Source organism: Cricetulus griseus, chromosome 8, assembly GCF_003668045.3.
Source record: "Cricetulus griseus strain 17A/GY chromosome 8, alternate assembly CriGri-PICRH-1.0, whole genome shotgun sequence".
NCBI classification, from domain to species: Eukaryota; Metazoa; Chordata; class Mammalia; order Rodentia; family Cricetidae; genus Cricetulus; species Cricetulus griseus.
The window spans coordinates 55314194-55334439 of NC_048601.1; the positions used below are offsets into that span (position 1 = coordinate 55314194).

The 20246-nt window shown below is 46.8% G+C and overlaps 1 protein-coding gene and 1 long non-coding RNA gene across 2 annotated transcripts in view; one reads left to right on the plus strand and one right to left on the minus strand.

The window, feature by feature from the left end:
• The window catches only part of Rab7a (RAB7A, member RAS oncogene family), a 57675-nt gene extending 47202 nt beyond the window's left edge, over positions 1-10473 (plus strand). The window contains exons 4-6 of the mRNA XM_027428691.2: positions 3730-3948; positions 4866-4994; positions 9068-10473. Of these exons, the coding sequence (XP_027284492.1) occupies positions 3730-3948; positions 4866-4994; positions 9068-9163 (444 nt within the window). The 3' untranslated portion in view covers positions 9164-10473. The remainder of the gene's footprint in view (positions 1-3729; positions 3949-4865; positions 4995-9067) is intronic.
• LOC118239272 lies at positions 2875-18116 on the minus strand. Its single transcript, XR_004771108.1, has 2 exons — positions 12180-18116; positions 2875-5260 (listed from the first exon to the last, which is right to left on the minus strand). It is a non-coding gene; the product is annotated as an uncharacterized LOC118239272 (long non-coding RNA).
• Between the last annotated feature and the right edge of the window lie 2130 nt (positions 18117-20246).

Genomic DNA, 20246 nt, shown 5'->3' on the forward strand with positions numbered 1-20246 from the left:
ACACCTGGTTAACATGTTAGAACTCCCCACTTTGGGGGCTGGGCAGTGTTAGGGACTGAGCCTACAGAGCCTCCTGCTTGATAAGAAGGTGTTTGACCACAGAGCTCTGACCACAGCCCTGTACACTGATTTTCATTTGAAAGAGAAAATACTCTTACATCTGCAGAGAAGCAGACAAATAGGCAATATAGATTTAAGGAGAAAAAAAACTTAGTAGAACTTGTATAACTTTGAAAATTTCAATTTAACAGTAGATTGGACATAGCCGAAAGGAACTACAACAAAGGAAACTGGCTTTGTGAGGGCACATCCACCTGCTGTTTTTATTTTGTTATAGGGCTATACATGCCCAGCAAGCACTCTCCCATTGAGCTGTATGTATTTCCAGCACAGACTCACCTTTAATCAGTTTCAGGAGAAATAAGAGATTAAAGATGAAATTTGACAAGAATTTCCCAGAACTGACATTGCGCCAATTCAGGGATTCAGAAATACCAACTTCCCAGGAAGGATAAATAAAAAATGTACATGAATGACATAATGATACCCACTCTCAAAAGATCAAAGAGGAGCCAAGAAAAGTGTGGCCATGGAAGCCAAGGAAGGAGCATGAGGTTGCCAACTAGTCATAGCACCACAGTCCAAAAGGCATAGTCATGTAGGTTGTTTTCAGATTTAGAACTCTTGGTACTGAAAGCATGGGTTCTTTCTCCTCTGGCCTCCATGGGCTCCCCCCAAAGACAGAATAAGGATAAAACAAACCCAAAAGCATAGAGCTAGAGTAATTGCAAGATAGAATGCTTGCTATGACACATGAGGCCCTGGGTTCTCTCCCCAGCACTGTGGAGCCAAGGAAGCATAGGTAGCTAGCTTCCCTTGGTGTCTACTCAGAATTGGTCCAAGATATTTCCTCACCCAGATACAACTTTTATATTGTGTCCAGGCCTTCAGTATTATGGAGTTGAAATGGTCAGGTACTTGCATTTTAGATGTTTTTACTCTTTTGGGGGGCCGCTACCCAGCTCATAAATAAATCACACACACAAAGCCTCTGGTCTTATTCCTTTTCTTCTGTATTCTTGCTTCACTCCATGGCTGGCACCTTCTTTGTTCTCCCCTTCTCTAGTTCCTTGATCTTCCTCTAATCTTCTTTTTATTCTCTCCCCCTGCCAGCTTGGCTTATTTCTCCCTCCTGCCTTGCTGTTGGCCATTCAGCTCTTAATTAGACCAATCAGGTGTTTTGGATAAGCAAAGTAACACAGCTTCACAGAGTTAAGCAAATGCAGCATAAAAGAATACAACACACATTCGGGAGGCAGAGGCAGGCGGATCTCTGAGTTTGAGACCTGCCTGGGCTACAAGAGCTAGTTCCAGGACAGCCTCCAAAGCCACAGAGAAACCCTGTCTCAAAAAACCAAAAAACAAACAAACAAACAAACAAGAGAGAATACAACACATCTTTGCTTCATTAAACAAATGTTCCAATGCTTAAATCATGTAACACATGTTAATTGTCCACAACATAGCATATAATCCTGGATTCATTCCCCAGCACAACATAAAACTGAGTGTGTTGGTGCTTGCCTGTCATCCCAGCACTCGGCAGCTGTAGGCAGGAGGATCAGAAGTTTAAGGCCACCTTCACCTACAGAGTAAATTGAAGTTCAGTATGGGCTGGTGCGATGGTGAAATGTTTAAGAGCATTGGCTCTTTTCCAAAGGACCCAGGTTTGAATCTCCACATGCACTGTGGTATTCACAACCACCTGAATTCCGTCTTGGGGAATCAGATACTCTCTTTTGGCCTCTTTGGACACCAGGCATATGTGAGGTATATAGACATACATGCAGGCAAAACACTCATAGAATAAGAAAATAATGAAATTTGAAATTAGAAATAAATTTTATAATAAAAATGATTTTTGAGTTGTCATGTCTACATAGAATGTAAGGATACTGAAACATGAATAATAAAAACCCAGAGAAGCAAAGCAGCCAAGCCAACAGAGAGCTCTGCTGCACTGCTCCTCACCACATCTCAGACTGCTCCTGAGACTGCACTGGGCTCCTTAGAGTCTCTCTAGAGCCGGGATTAAAGGCCTGAGCTCTGTTTCTCTTTTAGACTGATTCACTCTCTTGTAGCCCAGGGTGGCCTTGAACTCACAGAGATCCATCTGCCTCTGTATTGAGTCTTGGAATTAAAGGTGTGTGCCACCACTGCCCAGTTTCCATGGCTGAGGCTAGCTTTGCATTCTGATTTCCAGGCAGGCTTTATTAGCTCATAAACAACGTATCACCACAGGATACCCTCCCATATATCTTTAAATAATCTCCAAATTACTTACAAGACCTAATTCCATGTAAGGAGTTATTAAGGCTATGTCTAGGAACAATGATGAGGAGGGAAGTCCATAAATGCCTACTAAAGTTGTGGTCTGCTGTTAGTTGGATCCTCAGGTGTGGCCCACTTTGAGTTCTGCTATAAGAAACCAGTTTCATAACCATGGAGTTATGAAATGTAATGTCCCGTGGAAGAGTAGTGGTGGCTGTGTTTTACCATTTACATTTGTGATACTGTTGAGGAAGAAGCTACAAGTCAGGTGTGCATGAACATTCAGGAACTTGGTAAACTGAAATCACTGGAGCAGTGGTGTTGGCACAGACACACAGAAGGCCCAAGGGACATAAGCATAGGACCTTACTAGGAACTCTCCCTCAGAGTTCTTACTGAGGCTGGAGCAGAACTTTCAAGTAGAGTAGCTAGTGTACTCAGGATCTGAGTAAGATGAGAAAAACATAAAATATAAAAATGTTCAAATGGAAAGTAGAGGCTGTTTTTGACCTTTGATATTTAAAGTGAAGCAAGAACAAATCATAAAAGATCAGGATTTATTAGACCACATTAAATCAAATACATTGATTCATTTCGGAGTCTATATAAAGGAGCAGTAGAGCTTGCTCGGAGTTCGAAATGCCCTGTGTGCTGCTCCTACCACTACCTTCCAAAAACATTCAGTTAGAAAATTTAAAAGGACCATTTGACATAGGGTTGTATTTTTTTGTTCTAATAGTTGACAAATATGAAATGTACTTTTGTAAGTTTGAAGCTAAGGTCGATTTAGAAACTTGCTGGGAATAATGCCCCAATTTTCAGCTTGAGTTCTTGTTCTTTTTTTTCTGAATTCCTTATACCATTTGAACCTAAATTAAACATGGCCATATAGGACAGTATTTGTTCTGAACCAGTGGGACCTGTTGCTAGCTTCTACTCTGTTGTTCTTGTCTCTCCAGATCTTTTTGTAAGGGTTTTTAATTAATTTTGCTTTTGTTTTAAATTAAGAACAAAAACAACTTTTTTAATTAAAGAAATGACATTGTTCAAAATCCATTGGTAGAAATACTCATTTTAGTCACTAATGTTTTATTTCTACTACCTCTAGAAAAGCTTGTGGTAATGCATACCTGTAATCTCAACACCAAGCTGAGGCAGAAGGATTGCAAGTCCAAGGCCTATGTGGCTACATAGAACACTCAAATAAATAAAGCACAATAATCAAGCCCTTAGAAAGTTCCCAGAATACATAAGTGTACCTTCTTCATGTTCTGAGCACATACCTGGGAGTAGATAGAGGCGTTTCTTGCCACAGTCCCATACATGTGCACACAACACCCCACACACACCCCACACTGCCCAGCACCTCCTGAAGACTAGGTGTTTTTCTTCTTGCAGATCTGGGACACAGCTGGTCAAGAACGGTTCCAGTCTCTTGGTGTGGCCTTCTACAGAGGTGCAGATTGCTGTGTTCTGGTGTTTGATGTGACTGCCCCTAACACATTCAAAACCCTTGACAGCTGGAGAGACGAGTTTCTTATCCAAGCCAGCCCCCGGGATCCTGAGAACTTTCCTTTTGTTGTATTGGGAAACAAGATTGACCTTGAAAACAGACAAGTAAGTGCTAACATGGGAGTTAACATTCACAGGCCCCTCCTCCTCTGGTACCTTGAGTTTGGAGGGTTCTCTTCCAGACTCAGAATACTTTGGGAAGGTGCTGGTGGGAGTACTTGTCACCAGCTGACCCCAGCCAGCTTTGATGTGGGGCTGTCTTTTTCTCAGAGCCTCAATTCCCTTCCTGTCCCTTAAAGGAAGGAATTGATTTTCTCACTTCAGGATGGAAGAATGCTGTGGGCCTTGAGTCGTGTTGCTCAGCTGTGATTTCACACAGCATTTCTGTTGGAACATGTTGTGTTGTTGTTGTTGTTGTTGTTGTTGTTGTTTTGTTGTTGTTTTTTTTTTTTTGGTTTTTCAAGACAGGGTTTCTCTGTGAAGCTTTAGAGCCTATCCTGGCACTCGCTCTGGAGACCAGACTGGTCTTGAACTCACAGAGATCCTCCTGCCTCTGCCTCCCAAGTGCTGGGATTAAAGGCATGCGCCACCAACACCCGGCACGGTTTTGTTAATTTTTAGGTCAGCTTATTTCTGACTATCTCTTCCCCTTTCCAGATTTTGTCTCTGTTTCTTGGCTGGGGCAAGGGAAGGAAAGATCTAAGGGTGAGCGCTGCAAAATCCGTGCCACTTGCCATTTCTTTAGGTGGCTCAAGATGAGCAAGTGGAAAGGGGTATATACCAGAGATTGTCATGGACCCACCTTCCACCTCCTGGGATTGGCTCCTGGCCTGTGGCACACTGCTAAGGGCCATAAGGTCTGGCTGTGGACCAAAATAGCTCAAGCTTGGATCCCTCACATGGACAACAGAGTGACCCGACCTTTGGGTCTATAGGCCACACTCATCCTCACCCCCAGATCTGTTCTCACCAGTGTACTTGTCTTGGAGCTGTTCATGGCAGTAATGTCCTCCCTCCTGTAGGTGGCCACAAAGAGGGCACAGGCTTGGTGCTACAGCAAAAACAACATTCCCTACTTTGAGACCAGTGCCAAGGAAGCCATCAATGTGGAGCAGGCCTTCCAGACAATTGCTCGGAATGCCCTTAAACAGGTGGGTGCAGGGCTCTGCAGCTGCAGGCACACTCTGGTGATGTCCTGTGTTCTTTCCTAGATGTTTTTCTTCCCAAGCTGCACCTGGGAAAACGTAAGGTGCTTCTCCAGATGGGTAGGTCATAACATATTCTGCCTCCGTCCTTAGGAGATCACAGCTTTGTTAGTCATCTAAAAGACAGGGCAGAGCTAGGGTATGGCTTGGTGATAAAACACTTACCTAAGATACAGAGCCTTCCAGGCAGCCTGGTCTCAGACATGGAAGACCTTGGGGGAACAAAACAGACACATGGTGAAAGAGGTGTGGGCTTGTTTGCTCCTGGACTTTTAGGAGATCAAGCCACCTGAGGCCTCTTGCCAAGCAATGCTTCTAGTTAATGAGATGAACTTCAGTCAGATCCCAGCTGCCATCTAGCCGTGTCTGAGCTTCTGCCCCCCACCTCAAGCAAGGCCATATGTAGCGTGATGGTGGTCCCCTGACTCAGCTCTCAAACCATGAAGTGGCACTTTCCTGAGAGTAGTTACTTATATACACAAATAAGAAATAAAAAGAAAACCGTCAGGGAACTCAGAGCTTTCAGCTACCCTCCTCTAGAGAAGATACTGTGTGCCAGGGGAGGAAGCTGAGACAGCATGGCAAATTCAAGGCTAGCTAGGACAACATAGTAGTGCTGGAAGTGTGGCCAATCTAGAGAGTTTGCTTAGCATATGCAAGATCCTGGGGCTTGTTATAGTATGGGGGAAGTTTTTTAAAAATGTAAGCTTGGGCTACCAGCATTTTTGAGGGCCATGGAAAATTAAAGCAGGCCACAAGGTGTCATCATGCACGATATAGAAAACAGCATGGGTCTGCAGTGATACATGAGGTAGGTGGTAATTTGAAAGTCAAGACAGGGTCTCCCATCTCTAGGAAGCTGGGTTGATAATGCATTGATTCCCAGCAGACCAGAACTAGTGGCTGTGTGGGTGGCAGAGATTTGCTATGAATTGTTCCAGAGGTGGGAGTCCTGGCTTAGAGGGGCTATACAAAGTGCTTCATGACAGTGGTGGGCCTACCCAGGTAGGACAGTTCATCCAAATGCCAAGAAAGCCCCCCCCAAAAATATGCTTTCTTCTGGTGTCCTCCACCACCACCCCAATCTCCCCTCCCACCTGGATTTTTCTTAGCATGCATGTATCCATGTGAAATCCAAACACATGGAAGTGTCTCCCGTTTCTGTTGTGTTGACTGGCACCACTGTCAGGCTCCCTCCACCTGCCGCTCCTCTTTCTGTGAGGTGACCCACTGTTTGGATGAGGCTGGGTAGTTCACCTAGGGAAGCTCCCCAGCTGTGGGTGGTACCACAACACTTAACTGCTGGCTCTGTCAGTTGCCATCTTCATAGCACTGTCCCTCTGAGCCTCTCATCATTGTATGCCACCCCACAGCCCCTCTGTCAGTGCGCCCCCCCCCCCAGTAGTTTTAAATTGAGTCTCTATCATTCTATTTACCAATAAGACTAGGAAGTCAAAGGCTGGGGTGAAAACCTGCTAGCTCAGAGAGGTTGAGTAGCAACTAGCTGACCTTCCTTTTTGGCTGGATACACCCTAAGAAACACGTCTCTTCCCTTATTCCAGAACCAAGAGAGCTCAAACCAATCAGTAAGTGCTATCAAAATATCCCACAACAGTGGTCTTTGAATGGCCAGCACAGAATCTTGGCTGACCCCTTGCTCTTTCTCATGAGGTTTGTTATCCTTTTTAATATTTCATCTTCTCTTTCCTGGAAAGAGGAACCTAGGTCTCCTTTTGAATTCTCCAAACCTTTAGTATGGGGCTTTTTAGTTCCCTGACTCACCAAGAGTCCTGACCACACCAACACATGGTCCTTTCACAGGTGGTCCTCGGGAATGTGCCCAGAGTGACCTTATCAACTCTTTGTGAGTAGATACTACACCTCTGCCTACCTTCCATCCATCTTCCGTCCCATCTCCCAACTCTTGTTTTTGATAGACTTTGGCCCTAGGGGAAAAGGGCTCTTAGCTGGTGTGGTAGGGTCTGCTTGGCATTTCAGCACTTAGGGAGCTGAAATAAGAAGAGAGGAGGATGGCAAGATCCAGGACTGCCTGGGCTGCATTGAAAGTAGAGACCAGATGTGGTAGAACATTGGGAAGTGGAGGCAGGAGGATCAGGAGTTGAAGGCCAGCTTCAGCAACAAGAAAAAGTCCTCTTCCTGTCAGATACATTTTAAAGGTCTGGGTATAACTCAGCTTTGGTCACTTTTCCCTCCTGAGAACCCACATTCCTAGTGGGAGTGAGTGCTGGGAAATAGCTGTTGTCCCCTTGAAGTGTGACCAGTTGTTAAAGCACTCATGCTCTTCCTCCAGAATTCCTGGACTGTCTTGGCAGTGTCTGGGTTCCTTTACGTCAGCCCTTTAATTATAGTTCCTCAAATTGTGGTGACACCCCCCAACCATAAAAGTATTTCATTGCCCCCCCAACCATAAAAGTATTTCATTGCTGCTTCACGAATTGTAAATATCTGATGTGTGACCCCAAAAGGGATCCCAGCCCACATGTTGGAGGCCACTGCTTTACCTGGACCATCTCTATTTCACTATCTTTAGTATGTGGTTCTGCTTACCTGTAACTACCTTCCAACTCTCTCCCAGCTAAGAGAAAGCCTGTTGAGATTTTTGTTGGAATACTTGGGTGGGCCATAACAAAATACCACATATCGGACAGCTTATACATATGACATTTTATTTTGTTGTCACAATTTTAGAGTCTGGGACCAAGGTGCTGACTCACTGGGTTTCAGATAGGGGATTCTCCTGTTATGCAGATGGCTGTCTTCATGCTGTGTCCAAACAGGGCTGCTTTGCTGAGGGAGCAAGAGTGATAAGCCCTGTGAGGTGTCTCAGTAACAACATCTCTAGTAAGCTCTGGAACTTGAGCTCAGTGGGTATAGAGTGCTCTCCTGAGTTCATGAGACCCTGGGATCCAGCTTCAGTATGACATAAACCTGCATGGTAATACATGCCTTGTAATCCCAGTACCAGGTAGAGGCAGGAGGATTTAGAGTTCAAGTTCTGATACATAGCGAGTTCAAAGCCAGCCTTGGATGAAAAAGAAACGTGAAAGCTCTATGAGACCAGATGCCATAGATAACCTTGTCTAATCTGTATACTCCAGGCATAGGCACACTGGAGGCTAGGGTTTCTACATACAAACTTTGGGCTGACACCATGCACATATCAGTACTGACAGTCAAAACAACACAAATGTACAGATGGATGCTATTCGGCCACAAGAGCAGTGGAGCGGAGCAAGGCTCTAACACAGAGGCTGAAATGAAGCCTGTCTCAATAAGACCCTGTATCTTAGAAGTCCGTTAAAAGGGAACTTTTCTAAAGTGGAGTAAATTATGCTTGCTTGTTATCCTTATAGAAGTAGGAAGATTGCACACAAATACAGGGCCAGGCTAATCTACAGAGTAAGAAAAAAAAGAAGATAGGGATGGCCCTGTGTGTATAACTACAGAAAGGAGACATGGCTCATAGGAAGAGTGCCTACTTAGCATATGTGAAGCCCTGGCTTCCACTCCTACATTTGGAGGGGACAGAGTTTCTTTTGGGGTGATGAGTGTTCAGAGATGATGTGATGGTGGTCCAGTTTTGTAAGTACACTAAAACTGACTACTGTGTTACACACTGGTACTAAACTTTCCTTCTTGGGTACAGTGCTGAGAGGTGGGCCCCAAGGCTTGGTGTGTGGGCACTCAGCATAGGTGATGACATTACCCACAGCTCTGCCCCTGAGGCCACAACATGTGGGAAACAAGCCTTGGAAAATTCTGTGGGATGTGGTAGCATGGGAAGCATCCTGAGACACTGGAGAGGAAGCACAGTAGCCGTGTGCTCCATGTGCTCAAAATATCAGTGTGCTCCCTTGGCTGATGGTGTGGGATGGCTCCTGCTGACCAAACCACCTTACAGTCTGCCACCCTTCTGTGTGTACACATAGGACAAATCTGAAGACTGGAATTTCCTTATGTCCCACGCTGTCACCCTCTCTCTCTCTTCCCCTGACCAGGAAACAGAAGTGGAGCTATACAATGAATTCCCTGAACCCATCAAACTGGACAAGAATGACCGGGTCAAGGCCTCTGCAGAGAGCTGCAGTTGTTGAAGGGGCAGTGAGCACAGAGCACAGAGTCCTTCACAGACCAAGAACACACGTAGGCCTTCAACATGCGTCCCTCCTCCTCTAAACAGAACAGAACGTGGTCTCTCACATCCAGCTGCCAAAAGAAACTCCACCAAACAGTTATCCACCACATGTGCGTGCGTACACACACACACACACACACACAAACACACAGCAAGCAAACTCTAGCCTGTGCCTGATAGGCTCTTGGGGCAGTTACCCACCATGAGCTCTGTGTATGGCATATGGCAGAGACCCTGGGTGCTCTGGGGTACAGTGGGCATGGAACGCTTACTTTTTTTGTCCACTGGAGAGTGAGAGAACTGTTCACAGTTCATCTGTGTCTAATTATCTGATTTTTTTTTTAACGGTCTTGTGGTCTTTTACCCCTACCCCACCTTGAAGGTCCTGTGGGAAGGCTGGTGCCCCCGCTCCATTCTGAACAGGCTGTTTTGTATGTATCTGTTAATGCTTGTTACTTTTAACTAATCAGATCTTTTTACAGTATCCATTTATTATGTAATGCTTCTTAGAAAAGAATCTTATAGTACATGTTAATATATGCAACCAATTAAAATGTATAAATTAGTGTAAGGAATTCCTGGATTGTGTGTTTAAGTCCTCTAATGCAGGCGTGCAAGGTGGAGGGTTGAACCCTGTCTGGATTACAAGAGTGTTAGAGACTCAAATTTGGAAGTCCAGCTAGCGGCAGTATTCTGTACAGTAGACAAAAGAATTATGTACGCCTTTTATCAAAGACTTACGAGCCAAAAAGCTTTTCATCTCTCCAGAGGGAAAACTGAACTAGACAGTTCTCTTCTGTGTCTAAATTTTCCAAAAGGTTGATTTGCATAATACAGTAGTGTGTACAATGGATAAATTGCTGTTATTTCAAAAATTAAATTTTTTCCCTTTTGTTTTTTCCCCCTTCCGTTCTACAGTTCACTATGCCCTTTAGATCGATATCCTACTCTAAGAGAAAAGGAGACCCCCACCAGACCTGTCCTAGTGACTCTACCTTTGTTCTAGAAGGCGCTCCTTTCAGGGTTGTGGTACCTGTAGTTAGCAGACCCCTCCTCCTTTCCCCACTCCACCCAAGTGTGGCCCAGCACTAACCCACCCGTCTCTTGGGTTGAGCCCTGGCAGTTCTGTCCCCTCCCGAGGTCCTGCCCTGCATCATGGCTTGCTTCCCAGAGCACTTTCCCTCCACAAGTCTACATTCTAGGGTGTAGGCCGAGTTCTTCTGTAAAGAGACGAACGTGATGCCAATAAAATTTAACAGGAACAAAGAACAGCTGCCCTGTCTTTTCTTTTTCTTGCAGACCTTGGCTGTGTGGGGATATTCTCTGTGTTCATTGGACCCTCATGGTACTTAGAGGCAGGGGTGCCTTCATGCCTAACCCTAGAATACCTGCCCTAGTGTGATCTTTTCCTTAACCACAGTATTGGGAAAGGTGGACATGGAATGGAAAACATGTTCCCTAAGAGCAGCAGCCCAAATCACTTTTCGCAGCTTTTCTCTTCTGGTGTCAGAACGTGTTAACCCAGCATACATAAGCCTGAAAGACTGCCCCCTACTGTCCACTTTAAACAGTAATGATTTAGTGTGTCCACTGAGGTTTTATTGACCTGCTCCTGTTGCTTTCCTTCCTTCTCCTGCCGCTTGGCACAGGCTTCATTGTTAAAAATTACATTTTCCTGGGCATTGTGATATACTTGCAGGCAGATGAAACAGAAGGAGGCTGAGGCAGGAGTATCTCTTGAGCCTAGGCATTTAGGGTCAGCCCTCTGTCAGAAATCTAGCCAGATCTGATTCCCAAGACAGACTTGACAATATACCGGGGAGACTAGGACAGGAGGAATGAGAGTTCAGGGGTAGCCTGGGCTACATAGTTTTGTGAAACCTGTGTCAAAAAATTCAAATATAAAGCTGGGGAAGGTGATACATGTTTTTAATCTCTGGGGGGTAGAGGTAGGTGACGCTCTGGGACAGCCTGGGCTACAGAGAGACTCTGTCTCCAAAAAAAAGTTGAATACATTCTCCTACATACATCCAGCTTTCTACCTTTTAAAAACCTGGAATACTTCAATGACACATTCCTGAGTTTCTAGTAGTGAATAAGGGCCCACCTCAGCCAAATTCCAGGGCTTAGGATTTGACTTGGAGGCTCACACTTGCCTGGTGAGGCCCTGGATTGCACACAGAAACACCCACCACCAGCAGCAACTGTGAGCGCTGTTTTCCAAAACCTGGTTTGTGAGTATGGCCTCTGCCAAGCAGGATATGCTGAGGGCTGGAAGGTTACTGGGGAGTCTGTTCCTGCCCCCCTCCTTTAGGGGGGCTCACTGTCCCTTCACATTGCCTCTGTGTACCTTCACTCTAGTGGAACGTAAATGCTTTAGTTTACAGGATTCAGAATGTTCTCATTGCTAGGCAAGCACCACTGACCGAGCACCACACCACCTGGAGTTCAACTGTTTCTCCTTTAGAAAGGTTTAAAACACAGCACATCCCCATGATAGAAAAGCTGAAAATGGAGCCGGATGTTGGTGGCGCACGCCTTTAATCCCAGCACTCGGGAGGCAGAGGCAGGCAGATCTCTGTGAGTTCGAGGCCAGCCTGGTCTCCAGAGCGAGTGCCAGGATAGAGGATAGGCTCCAAAGCTACACAGAGAAACCCTGTCTCGAAAAAGAAAAAAAAAAATTAAAATTCCAGAAGTTAAAATAGCTGGACAGAATAACTTTACCCCTCTAATTCCAAAACCTGGGACGTGGAGGCAGAAAGGTTTGGGCACCTTGGTCCATAAAGCACCTCTGATACCAGGCCCTACCTTCAGTCCAGTGGTTCTGGAGAGGACCCTGTTTCATCAGTGTGTGCATTGGAATGGGGGGGGGCGGCGGGGGGGAGGGGGGGCTAGCATCCCTGCACTTGTAACCATTCCCAGGAAAGTCCCACATGCACGGCTGGCTCTGAGTGGTAAGCTCGGGATCTGCTTACAGGCATTTCAGGGCTGTTGGAGTGCATAGACTCACTTCGAGGTCCCTCCCAGGCAGCTTCTAGAGAGGCAGAAAGAGAAGAAATTTAACTTTCATTTTCCTAGTTTTGGGTTTTTGTTTTTTTTTAAGTCTGCCTCTTTTGGCTGCAGGTGGGTGCTGCAGTGTTGGAGAACTTCAGGCAAGGGCTTAGTGCCCTATCATGGCAGCATTTTTCTCAGTAAAAAATTGTTAGAGGCAGTGTAAACATCTCATGGTTCTAAGCCTAATGTACAGGGAATATGATGCCCTTAAACCAGTGGTTCTCAACCTCTGGATCTCAAACACCAGAAAACACATTCCATTCCCAATGGTCTTAGGAACCCCCAATCATAAATTTATTTTCATCACTACTTCATAACTAATTTTGCTACTGAGAGGTGTCTCAGTGCCTAAGACCATCAGAAATAAGTGTTTTCCAGTGGTTACAACCTACAGGTTGAGAACCACTGCCTTAAACTGCTTGGCTATACTTTCCTCCTGGGTGTTCAAGACCATAGATGTGGCCTTATGTTTTTTCACTGTCAAGGCCATTTGAAGATCTGGTCCTCAGGGGTCACACACTTGAGAACCGTGGGCTCCTCTAGACTCCTTGTACCAGATTTTCCACCTGAGTGAGAACAAGTCAAAGGCCTTGCTTGACCTGGGCTTTGCTTGGAAACATGGAGCACATTTTTCTTCTGTATTGACCCTTTGCTTTGTAGACTGTACACTAGGTAGAGTTCACCATGTGGTGTATCTGTGGCCCTGAACAAAGGAATAGGAGATTCCCCCACAGTTAACATTTGAGAGATGCCCTACAGTTCCCCAAAACCTAATTGACTTTGGAGGGCAAGGTGGAGAGATTCGGCCATCTCATCCCTCTGACCACATTAGCATAGCCTCTGAATGTGGTTATTGAACACCCAGAAGGCATCTGCTACTGTAACAACTGTGGAATATTAGATACAGCTTGTGCAAAATCCAAGCACTTCTTTGATTAGATATGTACATTTTTGTTTTTTAAGCCAGTTCTTGTACAGAAAATAGACCAGTAACCATCGACTTAAGCCAAGGTCTGACATCAGTATATTGAACTCTGGCCTACATATCTTATATAACTTGCTCAGGTCCTTGTCACTTTATAGCTTTTTCATTTTTGGAAACACATCTAGCCATCTTATGGAACATAATAACATCAACACCTTAATAAAATAACATTAAACCCAAACTGCATACATAATAAATCATTACCTGTGTACATGCTGGTAAACTATGGGGCTTGTAGGTTCCCACATACACAGGACAGACTTCATATAGTACATGGAGTGATCGCCTGTAACTGCTTTTGGTTTTGAATGGACATTATGTAGCAGAGACATAGCTTTATTATTTGTGAGATGAATAATAGAGGCCTTTACTCTGGTCATTTTGCTGCCCTTTCTTCCTGTCACAGTGTCAGGGCCAGACTGACTTAGGAAAGAGTACATTGGAAGACATTTTGAGACAAAACATGGTGGGAAGGAGGGCCAAATCCCACCTCCAAAGCCAACTTCTCAGTGAGCCCAAACAGCACGTGACGTAATGTATACACAAAAGCATTTCTTCCTCTCTAACACTGAACCTAGTGGTTTGCACTGAACAAGAAACACACTGTTGAGTCCAGGGACAATTGGTTAGACTAGAGTACCTGACCTCTTTATTTTGTCCAGATGTGTCTTACCTACTGGGACATGTGGTCCAACCTGAAGCTTCGGCTAGACTTGGGGTGACAAGTGATGAGAAGTATAATACCCTCTACTGTGTATATGTGTGGGTCCCAGGGAATATTGGGGCTATGCCTCTTGACCAGGAAAGAGACAGGGATCTAATTGTGCCACATGTTTGAGGGACAGCTAGCTGAATGTACCTTTCCCGGAACCTTGCAAGGAGATGGAGAAGGACAGAGAAGAAGTCTTGGGTCCGAGTTGCCTTCTTGCTTCCATAATTCCTCAGTCCACCCGGATGAGCTTGTCAAGTCTGTGAGCAGCAAGTGACCAGTGAGGTCTAGTCTGGTCTCCCCAGACTAAACTAGGATTTCCACACCTTATCCATGGCTCAGTTCCCCTACTGTCTGTCGTGTCCTCCTTTAATAGACCACAGAAGGCCTGAGAGGAACCAGAAGGTCCATTTGCATATCTGATGGGTGCTGCTCCACCCCCGCCTCACATGATTGGTCGCAGAGTTGGAGACACAGCCAGATGAGGAAAGGAGAATGGCAGGGATTAAAGGTGTGCTCCTGAAACAGGTTTCATACAGCTCATGGTTCCTTTCAGCCTTGGCCAGCAAGGCTCCAGACACCTGCTGTCCTGCCATTTGCCAACTAGTCTGCCCACTGTCCAACGGTGGCTCTTCATATCACCTCTCCTCTTGGACTTCTCGACACAGCCATCAGGACAAGCTCTCAAGGTTGCAACAAGTAGCACCCGTGACAGTGTCCTCACAGAGAGGGCAACTCTTTAATGGCCTAAAGCTACCCCAGGTGGGTAGGGATATCTAATTGGGAGCAGTATTTTCTGTCCTGCAGAAGTTCCTGTGACATAACCATGGCAGTGTCACCCTTAACCATGGGAGGCCAGACTAACGAGGACAATCACCCCAGGTACTCAGGACATGCCACTCTGCCTTCAGAGTCCTCACGTTTAACCCCTTGTTCTCTAGACTCTACAGCAGCAAGGGTTTTCTGCTACACCTAGTAAAACTCTTGGCTTCTGGGGGCTCTCCTGAGATCCTTATATTGACAGCTCTCGGCAGAAACTGTGAAGTACTTAAGCAGCACAGGAACCTGCCTCCAAAACTCCCCCCACTAAGAGACCAGCCTGATCTCTGAACCCATGCAGAGTCTGCGCACAGCAGTGATTCAGTTAACCAGTGTGCAGAAAAGTATCCGAATTCCCTTCCTAGGCCCATGATCGAGAGATCCAGTGGGAAGGACACAGTCTGGGCTTTGCTGGTGACTACCCATCATATGGGAGCATCATCCAGATCCCTGTCTCCCTCTGCAGGGCGTCCTCTGGGTGTGGGTACCTGTAGCCTCTCTTCCTCTTTAGCTTCCATAAAAGAAGGGCAAGCCTGTTCAGAATCGTTGCTAAGTATGACCTTTTATATGCCCCGTGGCCTTAATGAATCCTTAATCTTATAAGACCCAACATTCAAGAAAAACTCTGGAGTAAATGCACTTCTCAAGTTTGTAAGCAAGCGTAAGTACCCAGAGGAAATAACTTTCCACAGGTATCTGTATTTAGAGAGCGGGCAATGCCCTTTTTCCTCAGCTTGTTTATGTCACAGTGATTGAAAAGTAAATATGAAAGCATGGATGCCCAGAGCATGACAAAGCAAAAGAAAAACAAGCAGCAAGGAGGAAAGAGACAATGAGGCTTGGCGGTGTGGACAGGCATCAAGAGCCAGCAAAGCCTTTACCTCCAGACTCCTTCCCAGGCAACCGCCATTAGCTGATACTGGCATCTGGAAAACTGTGAATGTGAATGAAAGGTCCTTTTTCTTTTCCCCACGGACTGACTGTTCCAAGTGCTGGGGATAGGAACCAGGGACTCAGGTGTGCTCCTAAAGCATTCTCCCTCTGAGCCCCACAGCCAGTGCCTGCTGCAAGGCCAGCACAGAGCTCTTCACTCATACTGCAGACACAAGGGAGGCCCAAGGTAGAGGAAGGGATTGGGGGGAGGGATTAGCAGGGGTTCAAGCAGGAGGCTTACAGCAGGCCGGTTGAGGCTGACTAATAAGATCTGAGTGTGAATGAATCAGTTCATACGTGTATTATTCTCATGGCTTTTCATTCTTCAAAAAGGCTATTCTCCTTAAGTTCTCTCCAAAAGGATCTCTGTGAGCTCGAGACCAGCCTGGTCTACAAGAGCTAGTTCCAGGACAGCCTCCAAAGCCACAGAGAAACCCTGTCTCGAAAAATAAATAAATAAATAAATAAAAGTTATTTTTTTCCCACAAGGCCTCCAGCTTATATACCCAATACACAAACAATTAACTTTCTACTAGTATTAAGGGTATCAGGCATGGATATCCCTCAGAGCCAGGAAGGCAGATAAGATCTTGAGAAAATCGGGGACACCTCATGTCTCAGAGGGGAGATGTGACTTGTGAAGCAAACTCAAGAGGTGGGGGGCGGGGGAGGGCTAATGGAGCCAGGGGCTATGTGAGATTGGAGGCTGCAGCTCTCACCACTGACACCCAGTGACAAGAAATTTCCTTTCTCTGGGGCCTTCTTGAGAATATAAAGCACCCAGAGTATTTTCTCCATCAGAAGTTAATTCTGGTGGGTTAATACCTAGAATATTAATTACTACTTCTGTAATAAATGATAAAGGTCTCAGCAGTTTGTCAACCTGATGCTGTTCCTGCCACCATAGTCCCCGTCTCAAAATTAACATATGGATCACTCATACTTCTTTTGAGAGTTACAAGGAAGACCAAGGCCAAGCCTCTGGTAGCCACATAGGTTCCAGACAGACAGCCCTTCAGCACTGCCAGCACCCATGGGTGATTCCTTACAAGGAAATGGAACTTTCCCTCCTAGCTCTGTCAGCAGCCTCTGAACTCCACTGGCGTCTACATAGGAAGATGACAACTCCAGCTTTTGCCTGCATACTAGATGCAAGCAGCAGCTGGGCAAGTCTTCCACAGCCTCCTACCCCCAAGTGCCTGCGCCTAGCTATTCAAAGCTCACAGGAGGGCCCAGAGCCAGGCACGGAGAGAGGTAGCTCCCTGGCAGAGGAGTGCACCTCTCTCTGAACCTGAGTGGGGAACCTGCCCTCTCTGCCTCTTCCTCATTGGGAAAACTATCCATTCCTTGGTGTCCATTCCTTGAGGTCCAGTTTGCCCAGCCTCTTGGCTTAGGAATGGCAGCCTAAGTGCCCACCTTGGTTCTCAAGGGAGCAATCTCCTTCCAGTCATAAAAGGTCAGATCAAGCCGGGCGTTGGTGGCGCACACCTTTAATCCCAGCACTCGGGAAGCAGAGGCAGGCAGATCTCTGTGAGTTGGAGGCCAGCCTGGTCTCCAGAGCGAGAGCCAGGATAGGCTCCAAAACTACACAGAGAAACCCTGTCTCGAAAAAACAAAACAAAACAAAAGGTCAGATCACCTCACTCCATCAGAGCCCCAGTCCTAATGGAGGCTGGAGCTCACTGGGGTTTCGCCAGGCTAGCTATGCTGGCTGTGTCCCCTTGCTCAGTAGGGGCCTTGGAGTACCAGCTGGGTTGCAGCCAACTCAGACCTATTTCGAGATTTTCAGTCAAGTATATAATACATCTTGTAGGTCCTTCTCAAATCTTGGTGAACCCCTAAGAAATAGAACCAGAGAAGGCAGGCGTCTAGAAAGTTGCTGAGTTCCTTCTGACAGAAACAAAACATTGAACTGGTAAAGGCAGATGAGGCCCTGAGAAAAGAAAAGTAATAACTTTAAACACTCATAAGGGAGCATCTGGGACCCAGTTTGCTACACTCACACTGGCTTAGGTGTGTTATAAGCCCCTAGGTCCTCCTCTTACCCTGCCCATCCTGTCTAGATACCCTCTGACCTGGGAATAGCAAATCTGCCTGAGCGCTGGGCCACGGGTTGTCACCACAGGACTGTCTTCGGTTGTGCTTTCATCTGAGGAGTTTGTTTTGAAACAAGGCCTTAGCCTCCTAGGTGTTAGAATGGCAAGCATGTACTATCTATCAGGCTGAGCAAGGATCAGTGTGGATTTGGTTTTTTTTTTTGTTGTTGTTTTTTTTTAAAGCATGACTGCACTTGCTGCTCTTCCAGAGGCTCAGTGTTTAATTTTCACTGGCTGTTCACAACTGCCATAACTCCAGGGGCAGGCAGTGTGGTGCCCTCTTCTGGCATGCTCCCCTTTAGGGAAAAAAAAGACACCCCCCCCCTCTCTCTCTCCTCCCTCCTTTCCTCCCTCTCTCCCTCCCTCCCTCCCTCTCTCTCTCTCTCTCCTCTCTCTCTCTCTCTCTCTCTCTCCTCCCTCTCTCTCCTCTCCCTCTCTCTCCTCTCTCTCTCTCTCTCTCTCTCTCTCTCTCTCTCACACACACACACACACACACACTCGAGCGTGTCATGTAGCCTGGGTCCACACTGTGCTTCACACAGCAGTAGAACCTTTGTTCCCTCCAGCTCTAACCCTCATGAAGTGCTTTCATTCGCTTGTATTCTCTCCCAGCCGGAGAATCTGAGCAGCCCTGCGAGGGATTTGAGCTGTGCTCTGTGTTTTGCTTTGTTTTTTGGTTTGTTGTCTTCGTGTTTTATCATTTTTTTTCTGGGACAAAAATTTATCAGAAATACAATATTCCAGACCAGTGTTGTGAGTGTGGCTGCTTATGTGTCCCAGGCAAGTATTAGAACCACTGGTCCCAGTGTCCCTGGAAGGGATCAGTGGTCTGGATTTGAGATAATGAGCCACGGATGCTACAAGACACAGGAATAGGAATGCACCCCCATCCTGTGGTCACTGGAGAAGCCAGCTCTGCCGGGTGGTCTTAGCTGGCAGGCTCCCCGGAGGTCTGCTTGCAGGTTGGTCAGCCTAAGCACGAAGACACTGGGACTCTGGGACTCTGGGACTCTGGACAATTACAGACCTGTACAGCGGGTCTCACACCCTCAGCCTCTCTGACACTCGTAAGCCTGGTCTAGCCTGCGGTAGGTGGTAAGTAGAGGTCTGTGCAATGTTCTTTCAGTTTTCTAGGCAAAGAGTAAAAGGAGGCACCTTAACCTGATGTGCGGGAGGGAAGCAGTCCCCAAAGCAATGACCTCAGGTTACCTGGAATATGGTCCAAGGGGGAACCTCTGGGCCCTCTCTGGCTTCTGCTAGGCAGCCACTGGAGGAGGAGGGCGGGGCTGCAAAAAAATACTAGGGCAGGGCTGACCAGGCAGCAAACATTCCAACCCCCAATACCGCCCCCCCAGTCCTACTGACCGCTTCTCTGGAGAAGGGTCTGTGAGTAGACACGGTGGGGTGGGGTGGGGTGGGTTAGTGAGTGGCTGCTGCACACGGTCTGCACTGGAGGACGCCAGAGGCCGCCTCCGTTACTGGTGGGTGGGGGAGTATGGGTATCCATGGAGATGGGGTGGAGAGGGGGGCTGGGCACTTCGCTTCCAACGCTTCCCCAACCGCCAACTGCTGAGCTTCAAGGCAGTCGGGCACTGGGTGCCCCTGCTTCCCGCAGCAGGGCCTGAGAGCTGGGGAGGTGGCTTGCCCCTTTTTAAGAGCTGGGCCGTCTGCAGGCCAGGATAAACTTAGAAACAAGCCCTTCCTTCGTCCCCTAGCCTAGGCTGGGCCTTGTGAGTCGCCTGACACACCCCTGGTGGCACCTAGGGTACCCAGCACCAGGGCCAAGGCCCCTCCTAGCTCACTTAAACAAATGAACATTTGTGAGCATGTTATAGAGGACTTGGTTACACAGACTAGCGGATAGGACCAGAAGAGACTAGCTAGCACAGAAACGTAGAAAATTTGAAGTGCCCTGAAAGAAAGACATGTAAAAGTCACAGAAATGGGGCCGGGCAACCCTACTTCAGATGGGGTGTTTGGAGAGGGCCTTTCTGTGGAGGGGCATGGCAGGGGGAAGTGTTTGGGAACACTAGTGCAAAGCAGAAACAACGGAAGGGGCCCCCAAGTAGAAATGGGTGTTCAAGGAAAACCGGGGGTCCCTGACACCTCGCTCCAGAGACATTGGATTCATCCCCACATGGGGGAAGGACCTATGGAAGCTTAAGAAAAAACAAAACAAACAAACAAAAAAAAAACCAAAAAACAAAAAAACAGGGCCTCTATATTTGGTAGCAGTAGACCCACTTGGATGGGGCAAGGCCGGAAACTCATCGGATCAATGCCTCTGTGAACTAAGATACTCCCAGGAGTCTGATTCTCTCCCTTTTTCCCAGGTGAGGGTGGAGGGTCTCTCTACATAGTCCTGGCTGTCCTGGAACTCACTATGTAGACCAGGCTGGCCTCCTCCTGCCTCTGCCTCCCCAGTGCCATCATGCCTGGCTCTCGG